The 20,140-nt window shown below is 38.7% G+C and overlaps 1 protein-coding gene across 1 annotated transcript in view; it reads right to left on the reverse strand.

The window, feature by feature from the left end:
• runx1t1 (RUNX1 partner transcriptional co-repressor 1) overlaps window positions 1-19,330 on the reverse strand; it is a 55,442-nt gene extending 36,112 nt beyond the window's left edge. Inside the window, 1 exon segment of the mRNA XM_055157293.1 lies at window positions 19,274-19,330. Within this exon segment, the coding sequence (XP_055013268.1) occupies window positions 19,274-19,301 (28 nt within the window). The 5' untranslated portion in view covers window positions 19,302-19,330.
• Between the last annotated feature and the right edge of the window lie 810 nt (window positions 19,331-20,140).

The following is a 20,140-nucleotide window of genomic DNA, read 5'->3' on the forward strand; positions in this document are numbered from 1 at the left end:
ATATGGAGGGTGCATGAGCTTGTACTTCAAACACAGAAGGAATAAACCTGAGGAGTGGATCAGGAGGAGAGGAGGGAACATGGAGAAAAGCAAATAAAAAGGATGAAGGAAGCAAGATGAGGAAAGGTAATAAGGGTTCAGAGCGTGGAATTCACTTCAAAGCCGAGTCGGGGCAGGTCAGTGTCTTTACAGAGGAGCCTCTGGTGAAGCTCTGTCTCATCTGCTCCTCATTTGGACCAAAGAGGGAGGCACCGCGCTGTCCTTGACCAGAAGCAACTTTCAAATGTTATTTTCTTGTTTTGTACAGATATGTTTGTTGTGCACTGAAATATTTTTGTCTGTTATGAATGGTTAAAGAAGCAATTTGACACTTTAAAGCTGGGGCACCTGATTTTCACACTGCAGAAGGAGAAATTAGGTATGTATATCTGTTTAACTCACCATAAACCCTTTAGTCAGGCCCATTGACAAAAATTTCATGTAAATTAATAGGAAGAGGGTCCAACTGTGGGCCCATAAGTTTATTAATATCCACATGCATAAATTTTCACGCATGTGAGAATGAAAATAATAAAAATAAACACATAAATAAATATAGGTATAAATATATGTTGTTTAATTTACTTGTCAAATTCTGTCAAGCCAAAACCAAAACAGCACTTTTGGTTAATCTCTTTTTCGATAATATAATATAATGACATCTGCCAATATTGTAATATTGATAATCCATTACCATATATAGTGTGGGTCTCAATGCAACACACTCTTTATGCTAGTTTCAATATAAGGGTAGTTTCAATATAAGTGTAATATATGTAGAGTAACATTTCTTCTTCCCTCCATCTTGTTGAATAAAAACCTGCCTGTGAGCTGTAAACCTCGTGTTACTGTGGTTTCTCTCTCTCTTTAGTGGACCTCCTCTGGTGAGTTCTGCTCCTGGCTCCCTGTCACTCTAGTTCTCTCTCTCCACCACTCCACTCCTCTTTACTACTCTCCACTCTCTTCATCCTTTACCTCCACTATCTCTCCACAGACCCCCGCCACACGCTCTGGCAGCGGCCGCACCAAGACGACTCCCATCACAAACAAGGAAAATCCATTTGGTGCAGTCGTCTGGCGCTTTGCTGGCCTCCTGTGAACCCTCTCCAGCCCAACTGTCCCACATTTCTACACTCGGTGCTTCTCTCTCATTGCTACTTCCACATCTCAGCTTTTATAGACTCTTTGTTCACGTTTAGCTACATAGTGGTCATTTTACAGTGAAGTTTTGCTTTGCCACAGTTATGTTTGCTGAGATCATAGACTGTATAAAGAAGTGGACTAAGGGTGTTTGACATTACTCATAGCGTTCAGCTCCACGACACTAGCAGTTATGGGAGTGAATTTAAAGCCAGGTCCATACAAAATAGCAAAATAAAAACATGATTGAGACTGAAATTAAGTTGGTCAGAGAATTTAGCAAATAAATCTAAGATCATTTTTAAATACATAATTACATAATTATTTAAGTCGCAATACAATCATACAATTATAATGGCAACAATTTTAGATGCAGAAAGGATCAATCTCTTTTCAATCTATACAAGGTGTAAAAAGTAAACCTAAATATACTTCTTTTGAACTGATTTCAGAAAGTTTGATTTTTTAATAGATACTAGAAGTGCAGTGATATAGAGGCTCTAAGATCTATTGGGTCACGGAGTCAGTAAATGTGAATAATCATAAAATCGTGATGTTTCTTGTCATATTATCCATAACACAAATTTTATATCATAACATCATATTTTTGGTCTTTAAGTTCTTTCAAATGCATTAGAAAAGTGGACCACTCCCTACAATGCACAATAGTATATTATGCAATAGTTTCACACACCTATACAATGTTCTATATGCGTACAAAAATCACATTGTATGAACTGCTTGTACGTCATGTCTTATATGAAAAATGTATCTTTCTGCTCAGTGACCTCACAGTAATAGCAGGTCTATTCAGTTAAACTAATGGACTGGATCCATTCTCAGCAGTGGATTTCACATTTCCCACAATGCATCACTGCCTGACAATTCTCATCTATTCCTCATACACCTCATACGCCTTTGCTTTGTGTATCTATCTTTCAAATCTATTCCTCTATTTTCACCTCTCTGCTGCTCTCTTCCTCTCTCCTTCTGCTCCGCCATCATCGCAACATCTGATTAACATATGTCTCAGCTTTAGCTCCTTGTCAGCTCCCAGGCATCCACACACACGCATGCATGCGCACATAGACACACGCACACGCACATGACACACACACACACACACACACACACACACACACACACACAGTGCAATAAAGAAAACACAACCAAAATCCACTCACAAACTGTAATTTACCATTGTTTGTCTGTGAGGGGAGAGGAGACAAAAGCATGTACGGTGTAGTGTTCCCTGGTGAGCCACTTAAAATGCCAGTAATGGAGGACAGAGCGAAACACAGGGCTGAGATGGAGACAAATGAGGCTGGATGGAGGTGTGTGCGGATAAACAACAGTAGAAGCACCACCAGAGGCTCCCCAGCGACGCACAAGAGCTCCACTTTTACTGTGGTTCAAATGCATGCAATCTACAGAGCACTTAAAATACTGGGCCAACAACACACTGCAATGGGTTAAAGGTGTTGGGAAAGAAAACGAAATGTGCAGTATAATGTCACAAGTTGTTTCAGAGATATGCAAAATTTGAATGGTGATTGTAGTCTATAACATTGGTTGTCAAAACTACAAGAATTCCTCAGTACTTCAAATACTTACATACATTTATAGTGAATTTAATCCACAATGTTGACCTTCTTTTGGGATAGTCCTTGTTTAGTACTAATATACAGTGTAGTTCCAATGTAGACCTAATTTCATCCTAATATATTCCTGTTTTAGACCTGGTTCTTGGAAGGCCAACTATTTTCAAATGTTTGGGAACCATTGGTCTATAATAAAATTCAAAAGAGTTGGTTGAAAATAAAAATAGAAATGTTCAGTGTTATCTTTACTGCTCAAAATATGAAAGTTATCTTTCTCTACTTTTGTGGTTAATCTTACAATCATGGTCATTTAAATATGAAGAAAATGTATTTCTATCAGTATCAACCACCACTACAACAGATACACGAGTCAAGGACTATTTATTATGCTTAAATGCTAGAAACATATGTCAACATCAACATATTGAGCCTAAAAATACCAGTTTAGAGCATTTAATGGAAACTGTGATGAGCAGTAAGTTAAATAATGAGAATAACAAATATGTGTCAATTTTCTTTACTTCTCATCTATGAAATCTACATCTTTATTTCTAGTTTTCACTGATCTTAAAATACATAGCAACAGTTTTTTTTGTGTCATTTTTTACTTATGTTTTGGTCCTTTATCTGTTGTTGCCGGATGCTACAGCCTCTTTTCAACTCATTTGTTCCCACTCCTCTGTCCCAAACTGCCTGGATCTAGTCCCACTTTTGGAGATTTTATTTCTCAACAAAATAAGACATGTAATAGCCGCCACATCCAAACAGATACTTAAGTGTATGAGTTGCAAAAACACATAATCTGCCAACAAAAGGCTTGCGAAACTCTGCTGCAAATAGTGATGATTGTTCCGAGCGGTCGATGTTTTGTAATAGCTATAATTTCACTGGTTGGTTATAATAGGATTGCATGTTATTTCAAGTCTTTTGTTAAAACTAGAGACAAACTCACACCAACATTTTCAACTGTATTAGGAGTCGTGCTGTGTAAAATTACTCGCTCGATACCTGCTTGGGAATCTTTTTCGGTTTTAAACAAGTCAGCTTGTCAACACTGAAGTCCACTGTCTTCCAAACTTGCCCTTGCCTCCTATTCTCACCATTAAAACCCTATTGTCAGTATAGAAGTTAATAAATGTGCCTGAATTCAAAACAGACAAATAAAAGCCCTGTGAATAGCCAGACAATGTTGATGAGGGGGAGATGGGCGTGGGCTTCAATGGGGCGTGAGGACGTTTTGTGTGGGTAGGACCATTGGAGGAGAGGAGGGAGCAAAGGGGAGTGGGGGGCTGCAGTAGAAAAGAATAGGGGAGACTTTTTGTGGAAGACTTGATAAACTGAATGCTGATTAAGAGGAAACTCAATGATAAGTCAATGAGGGGGTGATGAATGAGATACAGCAACATATGTTCACACAAGGGACACACCAGCCAGTGATACAGTGGTAAGTGGTATTACTATTGTTTACAGTATATATATAAGGGAAAATGTTAGATTAGTCTTCTAAAATAACTGTGTGATAAGTTCTGCTTTGGACTTAGTCACAGATTTTAAAAACAAAAACTGTCAGCTTGTAGATATATGTAAACTTGAGATAGAAACATTTTGCTGTTACTTTTCTTTGCTAGCATTGTTTCTTTGTTCATTCATTTTTCTAACAATATAATGCCACATTTATGTATAATCAATGCTTATACTTGCTAATTGCTGTTTTCTTAAAAGCCTCCGCCATCGCCTTTTGATAAAAAAAAACGAATAAGCATTTATTTTTCATTCCAGGCAGCTGATAAAATAAACAGAGAAAGAAAAATGTATTGGATAAAAAGATACTATTGAAAGAAAAAGTGTACTTATGAAGGGGTGTTATATACTCAAACACAAAATCTAAACATTAATGTCACTTCAAATGCAGCGCAAACACACACACCATTCAAACAAATTTAAACATTTTGAAGGTCGAACTGAAGATTTGCTCTGACCTTCTCAATCCCCACATCAACAACAACAGATATGAAGAAAGGATTGTTTAATTGATTAATCCAAAAATTCTTGATCTACATCTAAACTATGTCTAAAACTGCACTATTCAAGTTCTGACCAGGTCTAAAATAGAGATAGCTCTCCCTGAAATGTTCCATGGTATGACATTAAACATATTCCATGTAGCATTTATTCATTACGAGTGTTTCTATTACTCAAAAACACAATAATTTCTCTTGTGAATCGGGGTGACTCTCTACAGATCTTAAATATAATGTTGCATAGTGCTGTTACCTGCTTGCCTCCCTCATGGTAGATAGGTTTAATCTATACTGTGGAACATTCTAGACAGAGCAATAACATTTCCATGGAGACAAGCAGGTAGCAGATCCTCCACCAGAAACATTGCACAGTGCACCTTTAAAGTAACTCTAATTTCAGCAAATATCCTGCTTGGATATTTGTGTATCATCTAAACAGGATTTGAGTTTGAGAAACACTGGATGAATTGATCTTAGTCAGCCAAATAGTTATTAGTTGAATAAATATTTTGTATACATACAGTATTTGTTTTGCGTGAGCTCCTGTACACAGTTTGGGTAGGACACATGGTGGGATCACAGACATAAACATAGACTATCACACCCCCTACCAGTCAACAAATTGCTGCAGAATTTCTTTAATGGACCAAGAAATCATTTAGTCGACTACAACTCTAGACATATTTTTGTTTCGACAGTGTGGACAGAGCCCCCCTGCACAATAGAGACACAAGGCATCCCAGTATGGATCCAGGATCCAGAACAGAGGGAAAGACAGAAGTGAGTAAAGTTTGGACAAAACAGGAAGAGGGAACATAAGGGAGGGCAAGTCTTCTTTTCCAATCCTTATCCTCTGTCGTCAAAATGGTCTCATCGTCAGTGCAATCTGACGTAACCTGCCCGAAACTCAAAATCACCTCAGCATACTCCAGTGATCAAAACAGAAAAGGATCCAAATGTGTCAGATTTTAAGACGGAAATATTTTAACAAACTCAAATTCAATTGACACATTTAGAAGTGACGAAATCAGGCCGCAGCAAGAAGACAATAACAATCTTTTAAAGTCAATTCAAGTGCAAATTCAAAACATACACAATGTATATTTAACTTTAATGATGCAGTATGCAACTTTTTGTTTGGGGTCCATCACCTTCTTGTTTCTATGGATATGCCATTGCTCTGCCTGGAATGTTCTGCATTGTGACATTAAACAGTGCTACCTTACATTTATTCAATTACAGGTGGTTTTATAGCTTCAAAAATACCTAGAAAAACAAGTATTCTGACAGTGAGCGCTATTGCCTCTCCACAGATCTGATCCATAACTTGACCTGGTTTGATCTCCATGAATATAGAAATGTTCATTGCTATACTGTGAAACATTCCAGACAAATTCATAACATCTCCATGAAGAAAAGCACTTGACCTCCACCAGAAAAGTTACACAATGCACCTTTTAGATAAAGGCAGAAAAAGCCAGACTTCTTTGACTACTATAATTACTGAATTATTGCATACTCATACTCATTGTTATACATACATGGATAACACAAATTGATTTGCTCAAGAGTACAACAACAGTATGCAAAGTGATCGATGGGAATAGAACCTCCAATCAGTGGGTTGATGGATGACAGCCAGCTATTATGTCTGTAGATAATGAAAAGGTATATATCAGAATACACTTGTAAATCAGTTTTTCAAGGACATGTAGTAATGAAATGTTTGTTTGTTGCAACTATAAATTGAATAACCATAATTTGTGGAAATCTGGAGTATACTGTGTGAAAGGAAACTACATTACAGCATATACTGGCTTTAGAATGGGCACTCTTACAGTAGGTCATAAATAGCACATTGTATTTTTCCTTATAGCTGCATATGAACACAGCTCCACACAAAGGGGGTATGTACATGTGGGGCTTGTGTTGGAAGTGTGAAAAAGAAGAACGAGGCCATGGTGGAAACACTGCAATCAGAGAAAAAACAGCCTCAGCCTTTCTGTGTGTGCGGCAGGTCCCCAGCCATCTGGACCCCCCACACCCCCATACACACCCCAACACCCATGCACCCCCACCACCATCACGGCTGCGGCTGTCGACTGGTACGCTATTCATGAAAGGAAGCAATTCACCTTTTAGTGCGTTACACCCGCTCGCCACAATACATGCTAATGAGCTAGAACAAATGACTTTTTTGCTTTGGGGATGTATATGTGACGGTGTGTGTGGCTGGACTCTCCAATCGTCTCATCTGCTCATGACCACATCAGTGCTCTGCCTAAATGCTTCTGTAAGTATCATTTGTAATTATGCAGAGACATACACAACACATGTCGCTACATGTTTAGGTAAACATGGGACCAAATTGATAATAATGACATATCAGCTTATCCAATAATGTACATGATATAAGAAAAGCAGATAAGTTATTAGACATCTTCATTTCTGTGAAAACATTGGGTTTGTGTGATTATTGTGTCAAATTTAAATTTAAATTTAGATTCAATTCCTTATGTTTTTTGGAGGCAACACTACACAACATTGCCAAGTATAATACTATGTTCAAGACATTTGTTGATACTGTCCCATCCTATATATTGCAAGCATCAAAATCCACTTTATGATTCTTCAGAACTTGAGAGAGTTTAAAACTTATAGTGAGCCCCAACTATATAATTAAAACTCAGCATAGTCAAACCAGTCCACAGCCCAAACAGCTGTCAGTTGACTTGTTTAATTGAAGGTGAATTAAATATCTTCACATTCATCAACTCCGTAATGGGAGAGCTGCACTCATTTCATTTGACCATTCTCATGATTCTCATAATTCAATTTTCTTCTATTTTCTCACACAGCAACCTCTCTCCTCCCTCACACCTCCCTCCCTGTACCCAGCCCTGAGAGCCTTGGCCTGGTTCCAATCTGATGCTGTGTCCAGTGATGGAGTGGAGAGGTGGCAGTCAGCGGCCGCTCATGGCTCGAGAGCTGCTGCTGTACATTTCTCTGTAGCACTGTGACACCAGATGAATGGGGCACTTGATTTGTGGCAACACCAGACATGACAAGATGGCACTAGTGACACCAGCCGACAAGTGAAAAGGAAGAAAACAAAACAAGGAAGTGACTGAGGAAGAGCGCAGCGTTTAGAGAGAAGACAAAGAGAAATATGCTGCTGTGCTGACAGGATGACTTACACAAAGGGAGGGTATAGTGTACGTGTCACTAGGGGGCGCTAACAGTACATTTGAACACCTGCCAGCTGTCAATCCAACTATCTGACAGTGACAGTGTTTTGTCAATTGGACAGACTTGAGCACATCACAGCTATGAAAGCAAGAGAAATTACAGACTATGGGTTTCCACTAAAATTGTTTTATAATAACACACTTTAATTCGTCATATTAAAGATGATTCTGGCATGATAATAACTTTTGTAGTATTATAATCATAATTACCAAGATCCTAAATCCTAACCCTAATCCCTTATAGGCGCAGTTACTAAGCCTGAATCTTAATAAAGTATTTGTTCATTATGAATTAAGTCTTTCTTACTTATAATGAAATAGCAATGTGTCTAGATTCTCACACAGCAAAATACAGTTAATTTAAGAAGAGTCAAGTTAAATTTGAAATCACCTTTCTGTAAATCATAACATTGTAATTGTTAAGTAATTGCTATATTGACAACTGTAAATGTTAGGCCCAAATCAAAGGGCATTGTGAACTAAAAAATGGTATTTCCAAAAAAACTCTGATATGGTTAAATCAAAGCAAGACGCCCAAACATCTCACACAATATTGTCGGCTCAAAATATCTGCAGCTCTAATGGAAGCGGTGCCACAGTTCCTTTAACTCACACAGCAACAGGAACCAGGCCGTTCCTGCCTCCCCCCTCTGACCCCCCCTTCCCCCCTCTCTGACCCCTCCCGCCTGGGCTGCCCCGGGATCCACGACCAAACCCAGCGCTCCACACAATAGAGCGGCAGAATGAGAGGAACCGGCAGTGTCCAGAGATAGCCCCACTGCCTCAGGAGCCAGAGCGGAGTACCAGAAAGAGAGGAACCGGAGAGGGAGAGAGGGAAGGGGGAGAGAGAGGAGAAAGAGGAGAGAGAGGGGGAGAGAGAGGGCAGGGGGGGGGGGGGGTGGAAAGGATGGAAAGGATGGGAACCCGGGGAGGCAGGGTGTGGACGTTGGCCTGCTCAGGATGTCTGTGACGGGACACTCTGAGATAATGCAGGACTAATCAAGTACAGTACAGTATCCCACACTACAGCTATGCAGGCTGACCTAGGAATGTTAAAATATGCTTTTGTATGTGATGGTGAATAGCTGCCATGTATGTGAAAAGGAGTACCAGTAAAAGAACAGCTACTTAAATTAATTTGCGGACCAAGTTAGACACACAGGCACTGTTATCTTTGGACATGCTCAATTCACTTGGATCTCTCTCTCTATCCTTCAGGAAAGGATCAAAAAGAGCTAAAATAAATCAATAAATGTAGCAAAAAGACTGAACAAAAACAAAACACAATGTTATAAACTTTTAAATAAGGTATAAAGCTATATTTTGAGTGTAATTTGAATTAAACCTCAACTAATTTAAAGCTGTGTTTGAGCACATTTCTGTTGGATCGATGTGTTTGAATATCATTATTGGGATGTATTAGGAAATAATGACATATAATTTTTTACCAATATCACCCACCTCTACTCACAATATATCCTAATGTACTTTTCATGTTTAGAGATGTTTTAATTCATAGCACACCCAGTAGTCTTGTATAGTTTCTCACTGAAGACAGACAAACCTTGCAGCCACCTCTCAACTGACCCTCACAGAAACATACAAGACTCTGGCCATAATGTGCACAGTCCTGGAGCTCTTGTCCTCCTGACCAGCCCTGATCCCTGCTCTATTTCGGGGGGTCTCAGGTGAAACACGTACATGTACAAGTACCTGCTGTTTCCATGACGACCACTGCAGAGCTGTCAGGAAGCACGCACAATGTAGTACACAATATAAAGAAGGACTTTCCAAAACCTTACAGTAGCAATTGATATGGTACTTTGGTGGGCCAGATGGACCACTCACCAATTAAAATGCCAGTTGAAAATATATGAGGTTGAAAAAAAACAAACAAACTTGTATTTAGAGTCAAAAAAAAAAGAAGACTTTCTGGTAGTGAATATTCTGGTGAAAAGGATGCAACCCACCCACTGTAGCACTGGTATCTAGTATTTTCGTGACTATTAAAATAACCGTAATAGTATTCTGATAATGGTAAGGTCAAACTATGGTAAAAGTCCTTTTGTAACAAGCAGTATTATTACTTTTCATCAGTAATACACTTATATAATAATATTAATCTACCAGAATATTACAACATATTTGAACCTTTATTGAGATAAAGGACTATTCTATAAAAATCTCAGCAGTACAATACTTTTTTTTTGTTTTTTTAATTTATAAAATGTAAAAGACAAAGGTGTCATAACGTTAAACATACAAGAAATACATGTAAAGGAGCAGAAAGAGGAGTATATTATGTTTTCTACCCCCTTTTGCAGACAATTAACACTGATACTACTTTAAAACATGTCAAAATAATCACTTGACTAGTTGACTAATTAAAAAAAAACATGTTTAAATAATCTTTGACATTCCAAAACCAGTTGTATAAAAAAAATTTTCAATGTCACAGAGCTCGGCTGACTCAGAGCGGCAATTATGTTGAAAACAAGAAGCCCCGCACAACCAAGACTCTGGCACTTTAAGCTTTTCTCCCCCTTACATACACTAACACAGCATTTACCTCTAAACCCCAGTAACACTATAATTTCCTATTACAGTAGAGCTGCTATATATAGTGCACATGGTATAGCTGTGGTTAAGACCCACTGTACAGAAACATTCATGAGTTAAATATAGCCTTGCTCATTTGATGTGATTTTGCCACACTTCCAAAACACTCAATGTGAGAGTATACCAGGAAAACTCAGCAACTCATAAATAGTGTTTTACATCCACTCCATGTTATTTCTTTTGTCCCTCACAGGCTCCTGTCTCCTGTGGTTTCTGGCATCACTTGGTGGTGGTTAGAGCTCTTAAATATGTCCCTCTTTTTGCTTGCACAGTTTCAAGAATGCTGATGTCCAAATGGCACAGTGCAGAGCCACAAACACTCACCAGACAACCAACATGGCTCCACCAAATTACAACTCACAATTTTCCCATCCATCCATTCATGAGAACTTTCTTTCATACGGTATTTTTCCATTTTTGTCATTCCATATGACAGCATCACCTCAACAAGTACCGCCACGTATGTATTAGTAAAGTCGTATTGACAGCAGTTACAATGATCAGATGAGAAACGCTGACCTGCAGCTAACCTACATTTTACATAGCTGATACTTCTTTACTGAAGGACTTCAAACAGGCAACAACAAAGAACTCAGCATGCTTTTGTAATGCTGCTAAAGACTGTGAGAGGTATATGGAATTAAAAAAGAGTTGTGATGAATGAATGCAATGGCTATTTAATAACTGAATCACCCTGAGGACTTCAAATATTCTGTAAATGCAACACTGATTGATATGTGTGATGTGAACAATATAAGCTATTGTACAGCTACTTTCTGGTGTTTCATATTGAATGTGTTAAGAATCATTTATTTCATGTTTCCCAAAGACTGGGTCGTGACTCTCAGGTGGGTCGCAAGAGATTTTTGGGGGGTTGCCTTGTTGCCTCTGTATGTAGGTTGAAATGTTAAGACATGTTTTGTATAATTTCTAATCTTTTCATAATGATTTTATTGACTATTTTGTTCCAGTATTGCTGGTTCAATTGAATGCTGAAAAGAAAAAGAAATGGGCTACATTTAATCTCCAAATAGGCAAATTATGGATCCTTTTATTGCTGGTTGAATTACTGTTTCTTACTGTTTAAAATGTCAGTAATACTAATTGTTAAGAGAGACACGATCACTCAGTCAACAATAAAATATCCTCATTAATGTTCAGTAATGGTCAAATCCACCTTTATTTTTATGATTTATGAATAATGTCTATTGACTTGGTCGCAAAGGTTTGTGACATTTAAAATATGGGTCCCAAGAAAAACAGTTTGGTAAACACTGATATATTTGGTAATACTTAATAAAAAACTTCATTTAATTAGCCACTTAATTCACACTGAACAATTAGTTTATTAAGAAAATTCAGTCTTACTAACTTGCATACTTAATTACTATCCTAACTCCAAGTCCTTACTTTTAATTAAGTAATCACGAAGTCATCCTCAATAAATGTAGTGTTACCGTGTATATTATTTGAATTTTTTTTTTTTTTTTGTGGAAGGTATTACCGTTGATTAGGGGTTTTAGTATCGATATATCGATAGATACAATAATGTAGTATATCACAGAGTACCATGTGTAGCACATCAGTTATCATATATTGTATTGAATCGTGAAGGCCCCTTTGATTCCCTGCCCTGCAGCTGATACTATCTGGACAGAGAACAACAATGAATGACCCCCCAACTTTGAGAAAAACAAGGCAAACAGAATCAAAATCGTTACCAAGACAACCAAATGGTCGTAACCTCTTGATCCCAGTTTACTCCTATAACTCTGAGTCATGGTGATGCGCACACACAGAGATCCGAGGGGCAAGGCAGACACTTCTCTTTTCACTAAAACACCTCCAAGCCAACAGCCCCACACTCAATTTGTCCTCTCACTGGGGAGGCACAAGAGAATCCTTATGGAAAGCGTGAACTCAGGACCAAAATAAGGCTTTATCTCAAGCTCAAATTCAAACTTATTACATTTTGAGAAGGGTATGAGTCCGTAATGGCTAGCACATGTGAATACAAAGAGGGAGCGGTAGTTAATCGCACAAGCAGAGGTCGAAGAGGGAACCCTTTGGCATATAAAGGATACTTGTTCTGCACTACGCTCAAAACCAGATGTTGATAAAGACGCATGGGGGGGAAACAGATGGGTAAGAAATTAGCAACACTCGGGCCAAATATCTCAAAACATCTGCAAAAAAATTACCTTACAAGGGAAGATGGATTTATTCTCTCCCCTGTATTTTTATTGCTTCGTGAGAGTCTGCGCTTCGAGACTTAGGAGTTTTCACCGCAATCTGGAGCTGTTTAAATCCTCTGTGAAAAAAAAAAAAACTTGGATTCTTCCACAAATGGCTTCATCGCAAACATATCCATTCACTCCAGAAGCCATAAAACTTCGGAGACATCAGGAATATCGCGAATGTTATCGGAAAAGACTGCAGCTGATACGGAGTGCTTTATAAATGTCAAGGTACATCTTCAAAAGTGTGTGTTTAGACAACCTGGACAAGTGGGGTGTGCCGCTAAAAACATAATTCATATCACATGTCTAAAAGTGGAGTCGGGTTACCATGGAGACACATCATTTACGCTACGATGAAACGCGCAGCTGAGGATGACATGTCCATATGGCGGCGGGATGATGGAGGGAGGGAGGAGGGGAACAGATGCGCCGACCGAAGTGCTGTCAATCGCGAATCCATAAGAGCAGCTGGGGTCGCAGAGGTGTGCTGGCCTCTACCTGAGCAAAACACATCTATTTACGCTATTTTCAACCTGTTAAGTGGACCAGTCAACATGCTTTTTCATAGATTATAAAATTGATGATTGTTAGAAGGAAATGTCAATGTTTTTATGTAGGCTTCTTTTGAAACTGCACTTTTATAATAGTTAAAGATTTTTTTCTTTTTTCTTGTCCCATTTTGCTTTTTTTTTTCATGGCAGACAATTTTCGGATGACAGTTTCAGCACACCATACTATAGACTTTTTATTTGTTTTCTTCTGGCCATTTTTGTTCTTTCTTTTTTTCTAAAGTTGTAATTTTCAAAATACAGTTTCAACACCTGTTCATGTTGTTTAGAAATAAATACACTTTTGAGAAATGTTCTAATTACATAATTTTAGTTGGCATGTAAAAAATCCAATGTGTAGTATATATTTCTTTATCCAGACCTCACAAATCCTACCCTTCACACCTTTATTTCTTAGTAGCCATTTCTTTATAATTGACTCCTACAATCCATGTTTTTAGACACCTGCTGACTCATGTCCCATATGACACAAGCTGGCAACAACTGGGAGCCCTCCTCAGACTACAATACCCAACATGCAATTCAAATCAGAAACAGGTTCTTCATTACTGGCAATAGACAACAGCATCTTCACGACCAAAGTGTGTTAGTCATTTTAACCACACGTTTATGAACATACACACTATTCCTCTGGCTGTAATTGACTGAACACATCGATACTGGCATGGAAAAAACACACCGTCCACTGTCTGCATCTATTGATCGTCCATCTCTCTTCCCTCCATCCTCTCTCTCTCCCACTCTGCCGCTGGATCTTAATTACACTGCTTTTTACCAGGCTGCCCTTTTCACAAAGCACACGTCCCGATCCATACATCAAAATTAATGAGAAAGAACTGAGCAGTGAGTCACATATTGAGGAGCACAAAGACTAGACTTGTTCCTTCTTTGGAGCTTTTTTGACAGACAGAGGACACCCCACCAGTGCTGCAGTTTTGGAGATGTATAACGCCACTAACAGGTGCCATGATGATGAGATAATGGTCATAATGTTATGGATGATCGGTGCAGGTTTTATTGAACCACAAAAGCATGACATGTATAGGTATAATGTGCTCACTTATGCTTTTGTCTCTATCAATTTGTCTGATTTTCTGCCTGTTGGTTCCTTTAAACCTGTCCTCTGTTCTTGGACAAAAAAAGACTTTTTTACGGTCAGGGTTTTATGGACTCCCGGCTACACCAGCCTCTCCATTCTTCAACAATTGTCCTCCAGTGAACTAAGGAGAAAGGGGCTCCTAATCGCGCCGTTTCACCGCTCGTACGCCCCATCAATCACAGCTGTGTGCAGTGCCTCTGGAATCACCAAACAAAAGCTGCTGGTCCTGACAGATCAGTGTCCACAACTTCTCATATGTTTGACAATTGAACTCTCCACACAGCGGTGTGGTGGGACTAGAATCCTGCTTTTCCACTTGGTAATATCAATACATCTTTACAGTAGACATATTATGTTCTGTTCCTGGTATTTAATATTGAACAAAAACATAATTACATCATAATTTTTTCTTCATTGTAAACCACAATATTGATCTACAATGGCCTGATAATAGAAATGGGACAATTGACTTCCTGTTCAAAACTGCAGAACTGAAAGGCCCCGCCTTTTCAGAGAGGAATTTCACCCTTTTTCCTAACTACGACATAAACTAAAGTTTCATTTTGGAACAATATCTAATTGCTATTTCTCTGAAAAACATTGTTTCATAGTTTCATAGTGCATCCTCAGATTTAATCCACCAATGATCACAGACTCCTAATGAAAATGTAAATGCAAGGGTTGTATAGTATGTAAGAATGATGTTTTATTGGCAATATTGCCCTGGTTATTAAAATGGATACAGTGAACAGAAGTGTTAATTCTATTCTTCCAACAATGCCTCAAAATGGACCAATCTACAGTACTACAAAAACAGTTTCACTTTTATGCACCACCCAAATACACATCACAGTGTAATCTTTGAATGTGAGTCACTATCTTCTTTTGCCTTTCTTATTATCACCAATGCCATCTTTAAAATCACCTTTCCAATACTTTTACCTTTCCAACAGTGAGCCCAGACTTTTCCTTATAATAAACCTGTGTGCCTGTCCCTTTGTGCTTCTGTGCAGACACCTACATGTGAACTCTCTCTCTCCCTTGGCGCATTCACAGCCCCCAATCTCATCCAAACGCCTTATCTTTTGGAATAAGAAAAGGCGGCTCGTGTGTGTTAGCGTGTGCGTGCTAATGTGTGTGTAAGCGTGTGTGTGAGTGAAACGCAATGTGCATTAGTGCGATTACAATATCAACCCAGTCCAGATGGAGGCAGGAAAATAAACATTGAGCAGGGCATTCACGTCACACGTAGGAACAGTGGAGGAGAGAGAGAGAGAGAGGGATGCTTGTCTGTCTGCGGATGGAAGATACACTGGGAGAAAGTTAATTAGTGACTCAATCCGGGTCTGTGCACACTGCAGACGATTCGAAGGCTCCTGTCTGTGTTTGCGGCTCATATGTTGAACTGTGTGATCCAATCAGCAGCCACAACTGATAACCTGCACAGATGTCTCTCTAATTAATGACATAGGCATCGTCTGCATAAGGAATGAGATGCAGGTTTTTATAGCTGTCACAATAATTACAATATCGACTTCAATATTATCTATACTTTTTTCGTTGCACCACTCGGAGATTTTTGGTGATGTTTTAGCTATACATTCAGATTTAAGCTGTAAAAGGTTAAATTAATAAATTCTGTGACTCATTACAGATGCACACTAAGTACTAAAGTGTTTCATTCTGCTATTTTATTTACAGCAGCTCATGATTTTAACAATATTGTAGATTTATAGTAGTTTTTGTAGTTTAAAGCTGTTCTTCGGTTGCTGTGTCAGTGACATACATTAGTCCCAATATTACCATTTATCATCTCCAGCAATATATCGTACTTCAAAATGAGTTATCGTGATAAGTCTGCCTTTCAATGGCAATACTGGTAATAGTGTATAAGGGAGAAGTGAATGGTGCCTGACATAATACTAAAGTGTCTTGTTCATACATGATTATTACGGCAATATAAAATCCTCTATTTTATACTTTTGATGCGTGCAGGTTTAGAATTACAATTGTTTTGAATAGCCCTACATTTCCCTCAAAACATAATGGGTGTAAATTCATGTTTGAAAAAATAAGCTCCATTATAATACAACATTTGCTACTGACTTTTAAAATTCCATAGTGACAAGTGTGGTCTTAAAATATGACCTACTCTGGTGCGTCTACTATACATTTTTACCATATAGACTACTGTGTGCTTTTAATTACTTTACAACATCTTTAGCTGGATATCCTCATATATACAATCACTTTTATTTATCCAGATATGGGACTTTGCTAATAAAACTGTTGTAGCTGTATCCCCCTTGGCTGCATTGCAACTTCTGGTTCAAATCCTTGTACCCACCAGACTGCTCCCTGCTGGCATCTGCAGTATAGCTTTCATGTTATCTGGAGTAAAAACACACCAATAAAATCAGTTTGTAGTGCTCACAGTTGACTTTGACATTAAATAAGGACCAGTAAAGGCCAGCTCACAAGCACAATAAAACAAAGAGCTGGACCCTTCCTCGCGGCGGACACTACCTGCCTGGGCTTTGTACTGCCGCTGCTGCTCTTTCATGGGTGATGAAATTCAATAAGCGCAGAAGAGAACTGCCCTCTCGCTGATAACCATCAATGGGTCGATCGATCTGAGAGGGCACACTGTGTACGGCTATGAGCGCTCACACTTCATATATTATTCACACAGGGACTTGTAACAGGCGAGAAGGAAGAACAGCTTAAAGGAGAGGTAAGCCAGCTTTTAACATGCACTATGTCAATTCGTACACATTATAGTTTTGTTATAATTCAGAAAAAATGTCTGTCTGGTAGGGAATCATTTTTATTGCTGTGAACATAAATTGCATAACAAATATTTAGGCCTGTCACGATAATTACTATATCTGCTTTCAATGTATGATAGTAGGAACAATATATTTTTCATCAATATTTATTGTGTGTACATTTTCTTTGCACTTCTGGGAATTTTTTTTGTTATTTTTAACCAATATGATCAGATTTAAGCTGTAAAGGGTTGAATTAATAACTTCTATGACTCATTACAGATTCAAACTGAGTATTAAGTATTTCAATCTGTGATTTATTTATTGCAACTCATGTTTTTTTTTAACCATATTGTACATTTTGAATATTTTTGAGGTATAAATCTACTGTATTATTTTGTGTCAGTGACCTAAACGTGTTTCAGTGTTATCATTTATCATCTATATTTTCTTCTATAAATTGTACTTCAAAATTTGTTATCGTGGTCTACAAATATTTGTAAATACTGCAATACCTCTCAAGTGCATTTTAACAAATTTATTAAGGATGTAATAGTGCTGCAAACCATATTGCATAGCTATTCAAGAGAAAGACTCAAATACTAGCATGTTGACTCTGCATCACTTACTCACTGTACAAATATGGAAACCATCCAAACATCTGTGTCATGAAGCAGTTGGCAATGGCCCACAAGCTTTATGGGAAATTACTGTTTTTCCCTTCAAGATGATTTTATTAACATTGAATCTCAAGAACAGTTAACGTAGAAATAAAAGCCAACCAATATTTTAGATTGTGTGCGTGGCATAATGCGTTTGACCCCTCTCTCTCTGGGACAGGGAGGGAACAGGTGTGAGGTAATAGGGTCCACAGATGGGCTGAGGATGCTGCAGAGCCTGGACCACAGCACAATAGCCCCACACACACATACAATGTAATGGCAATGATAACTCGCACACAGCATTTTGATTCATTCACTTCATCATCTGCCTTGTTTACCTTTCATTTAGTCCACTGTGTGTCCATGGCGCCTTTATCTCCCCAAACACACACACACCAGGTAATAGTCTTTTCACTCAACTTAAATGGAAGTCCCGGTGGCTAAGGCGAGGAAATATAAGGCATGCCACGATAAAGAATGTGGCCAATTTAAGCTCCATGACCACTGCAGTAAGGTATGGTGAAATGAAAGCAGAGGCACACCAGCGGCCAAGATAATGCAACCTCATAAGCACAAATAACAGCAATAAAAGAAGGTAACATTTTCACCTCTGAGGCACTGAGTTCTGGGACTTTCTACGGTGTAAATATGTCTCAAACTCCTAATAAAACCATGTCCAGAATCTGTTAACGACTTCGCAATCTTAATATCAAGATTTTGATTGAAACTCCACAAGACTGATAGTGACAGCTCTGAGGGATGTTTTCAAATTACCAACTGGAAAACTTAAAAATTTCAAAACTCTCTCCAGAGCTGAAATTAAGAAGAAATGAGAAGAAATAGAAGCCACGTCTGATCTGAGACATAGTGAAGACAGGTTATTTTCATTCCAAGGAGAAAAACAAACAAAAACAAAACTACAAAACTGAACTCATCTATGTAGGAATAAACTATCATTGAACTATTATATTTAATGTGATCATTAATGATTTGTTTATTTAGTGGAACACTTTTTTTGTAATTCCGTCTGATTATTTTCTGGACGGACTTAACACACTCTTTCTTTATGAGAAATGAATGTGTAATATGCGCTAGGATGCTCCAGTATCACAGATGAAAATGACAATTGAGAGCCCGCTGCTGCGTAAAACTTCTGTTGACAAAACAAGCCATACAGCCATCGTTTCACCTTTGTAACAACAATTACTTACAGGTAGCCTATGCGTAACTTAAAAAAAGATGAGAGATAAAGGCAGAGAGTACTTACACTGCAAGGAGGTAGAAATTCCCACCATGCGGCACGCTGATGTGAGGGGGCTTAATAATTTCCAGTCCGGGTGAGAGTCCACGCTCGGTCCCCTTCTCTGATTCCCGGGAGCGCGAACCAGAGTCCGAACACTGTCTCCCAGCTCTGCGCTCTTGGAACAATCAGGAAAACAAGACGTACAAGAATGCGCGCACAAATGAGTAGTGGTCAGTCACAGGGACATTCGGGATGGGAGCAAAAGAGGAGCGAAAGAGATGCAGAGGAATGATGCAGTCTAGTCTAGTCGTCTTTGTCCAACCGGTCCAGCGCAATTAAAATAGTGCTCTGTTCTGGTGAGTTTAATTCACGAAACAAACGGCGAACGAGGCGGTGGTCCGTGTCCCGTGGCTGTGGGTGCTGTGGAGAGGAGTCAGTGGGTGCTGTGCAGAGGAGTCACTGCGCTCTGCCTCCAGTCGGCGGTGCGCAGCGGAGCCAGGTGGCGGGGGGCGTGGCCTAGAGCGCGCACCCGGAGAAGGGGGCAGAGAACGCATCTGTTTGTCCTAAAACAGGTTGGAAAATGTACTACAGGGTCAAGCCAAGACCAAACGTATTTACTGTTGTGATTTGTTACTATGGCTGCACCAATGCCAAGGTCCAACATAAGCTTACACTTGTATTTGTTAAAGGAGTTGTATGGCTTTTATAAACAAACGGCTCAAAAACAAACAAAAACACAAACAAAAACATTAAAATTGAAAAATCAGTTTGAGGTTTCTGTAGGCTACAAATATTTGGTACCTTGCAGAATGAAATAAATTGATATTCTTGTTTGGATTTACACAAACTAAGACAGCATTTATTCCTGAACTAAAAGTGGTTAAATTGAAT

The sequence above is a fragment of the Boleophthalmus pectinirostris genome, unplaced genomic scaffold, assembly GCF_026225935.1.
Source record: "Boleophthalmus pectinirostris isolate CB_2022bp ecotype Guang Dong unplaced genomic scaffold, ASM2622593v1 HiC_scaffold_21, whole genome shotgun sequence".
Lineage (NCBI taxonomy): Eukaryota > Metazoa > Chordata > Actinopteri > Gobiiformes > Gobiidae > Boleophthalmus > Boleophthalmus pectinirostris.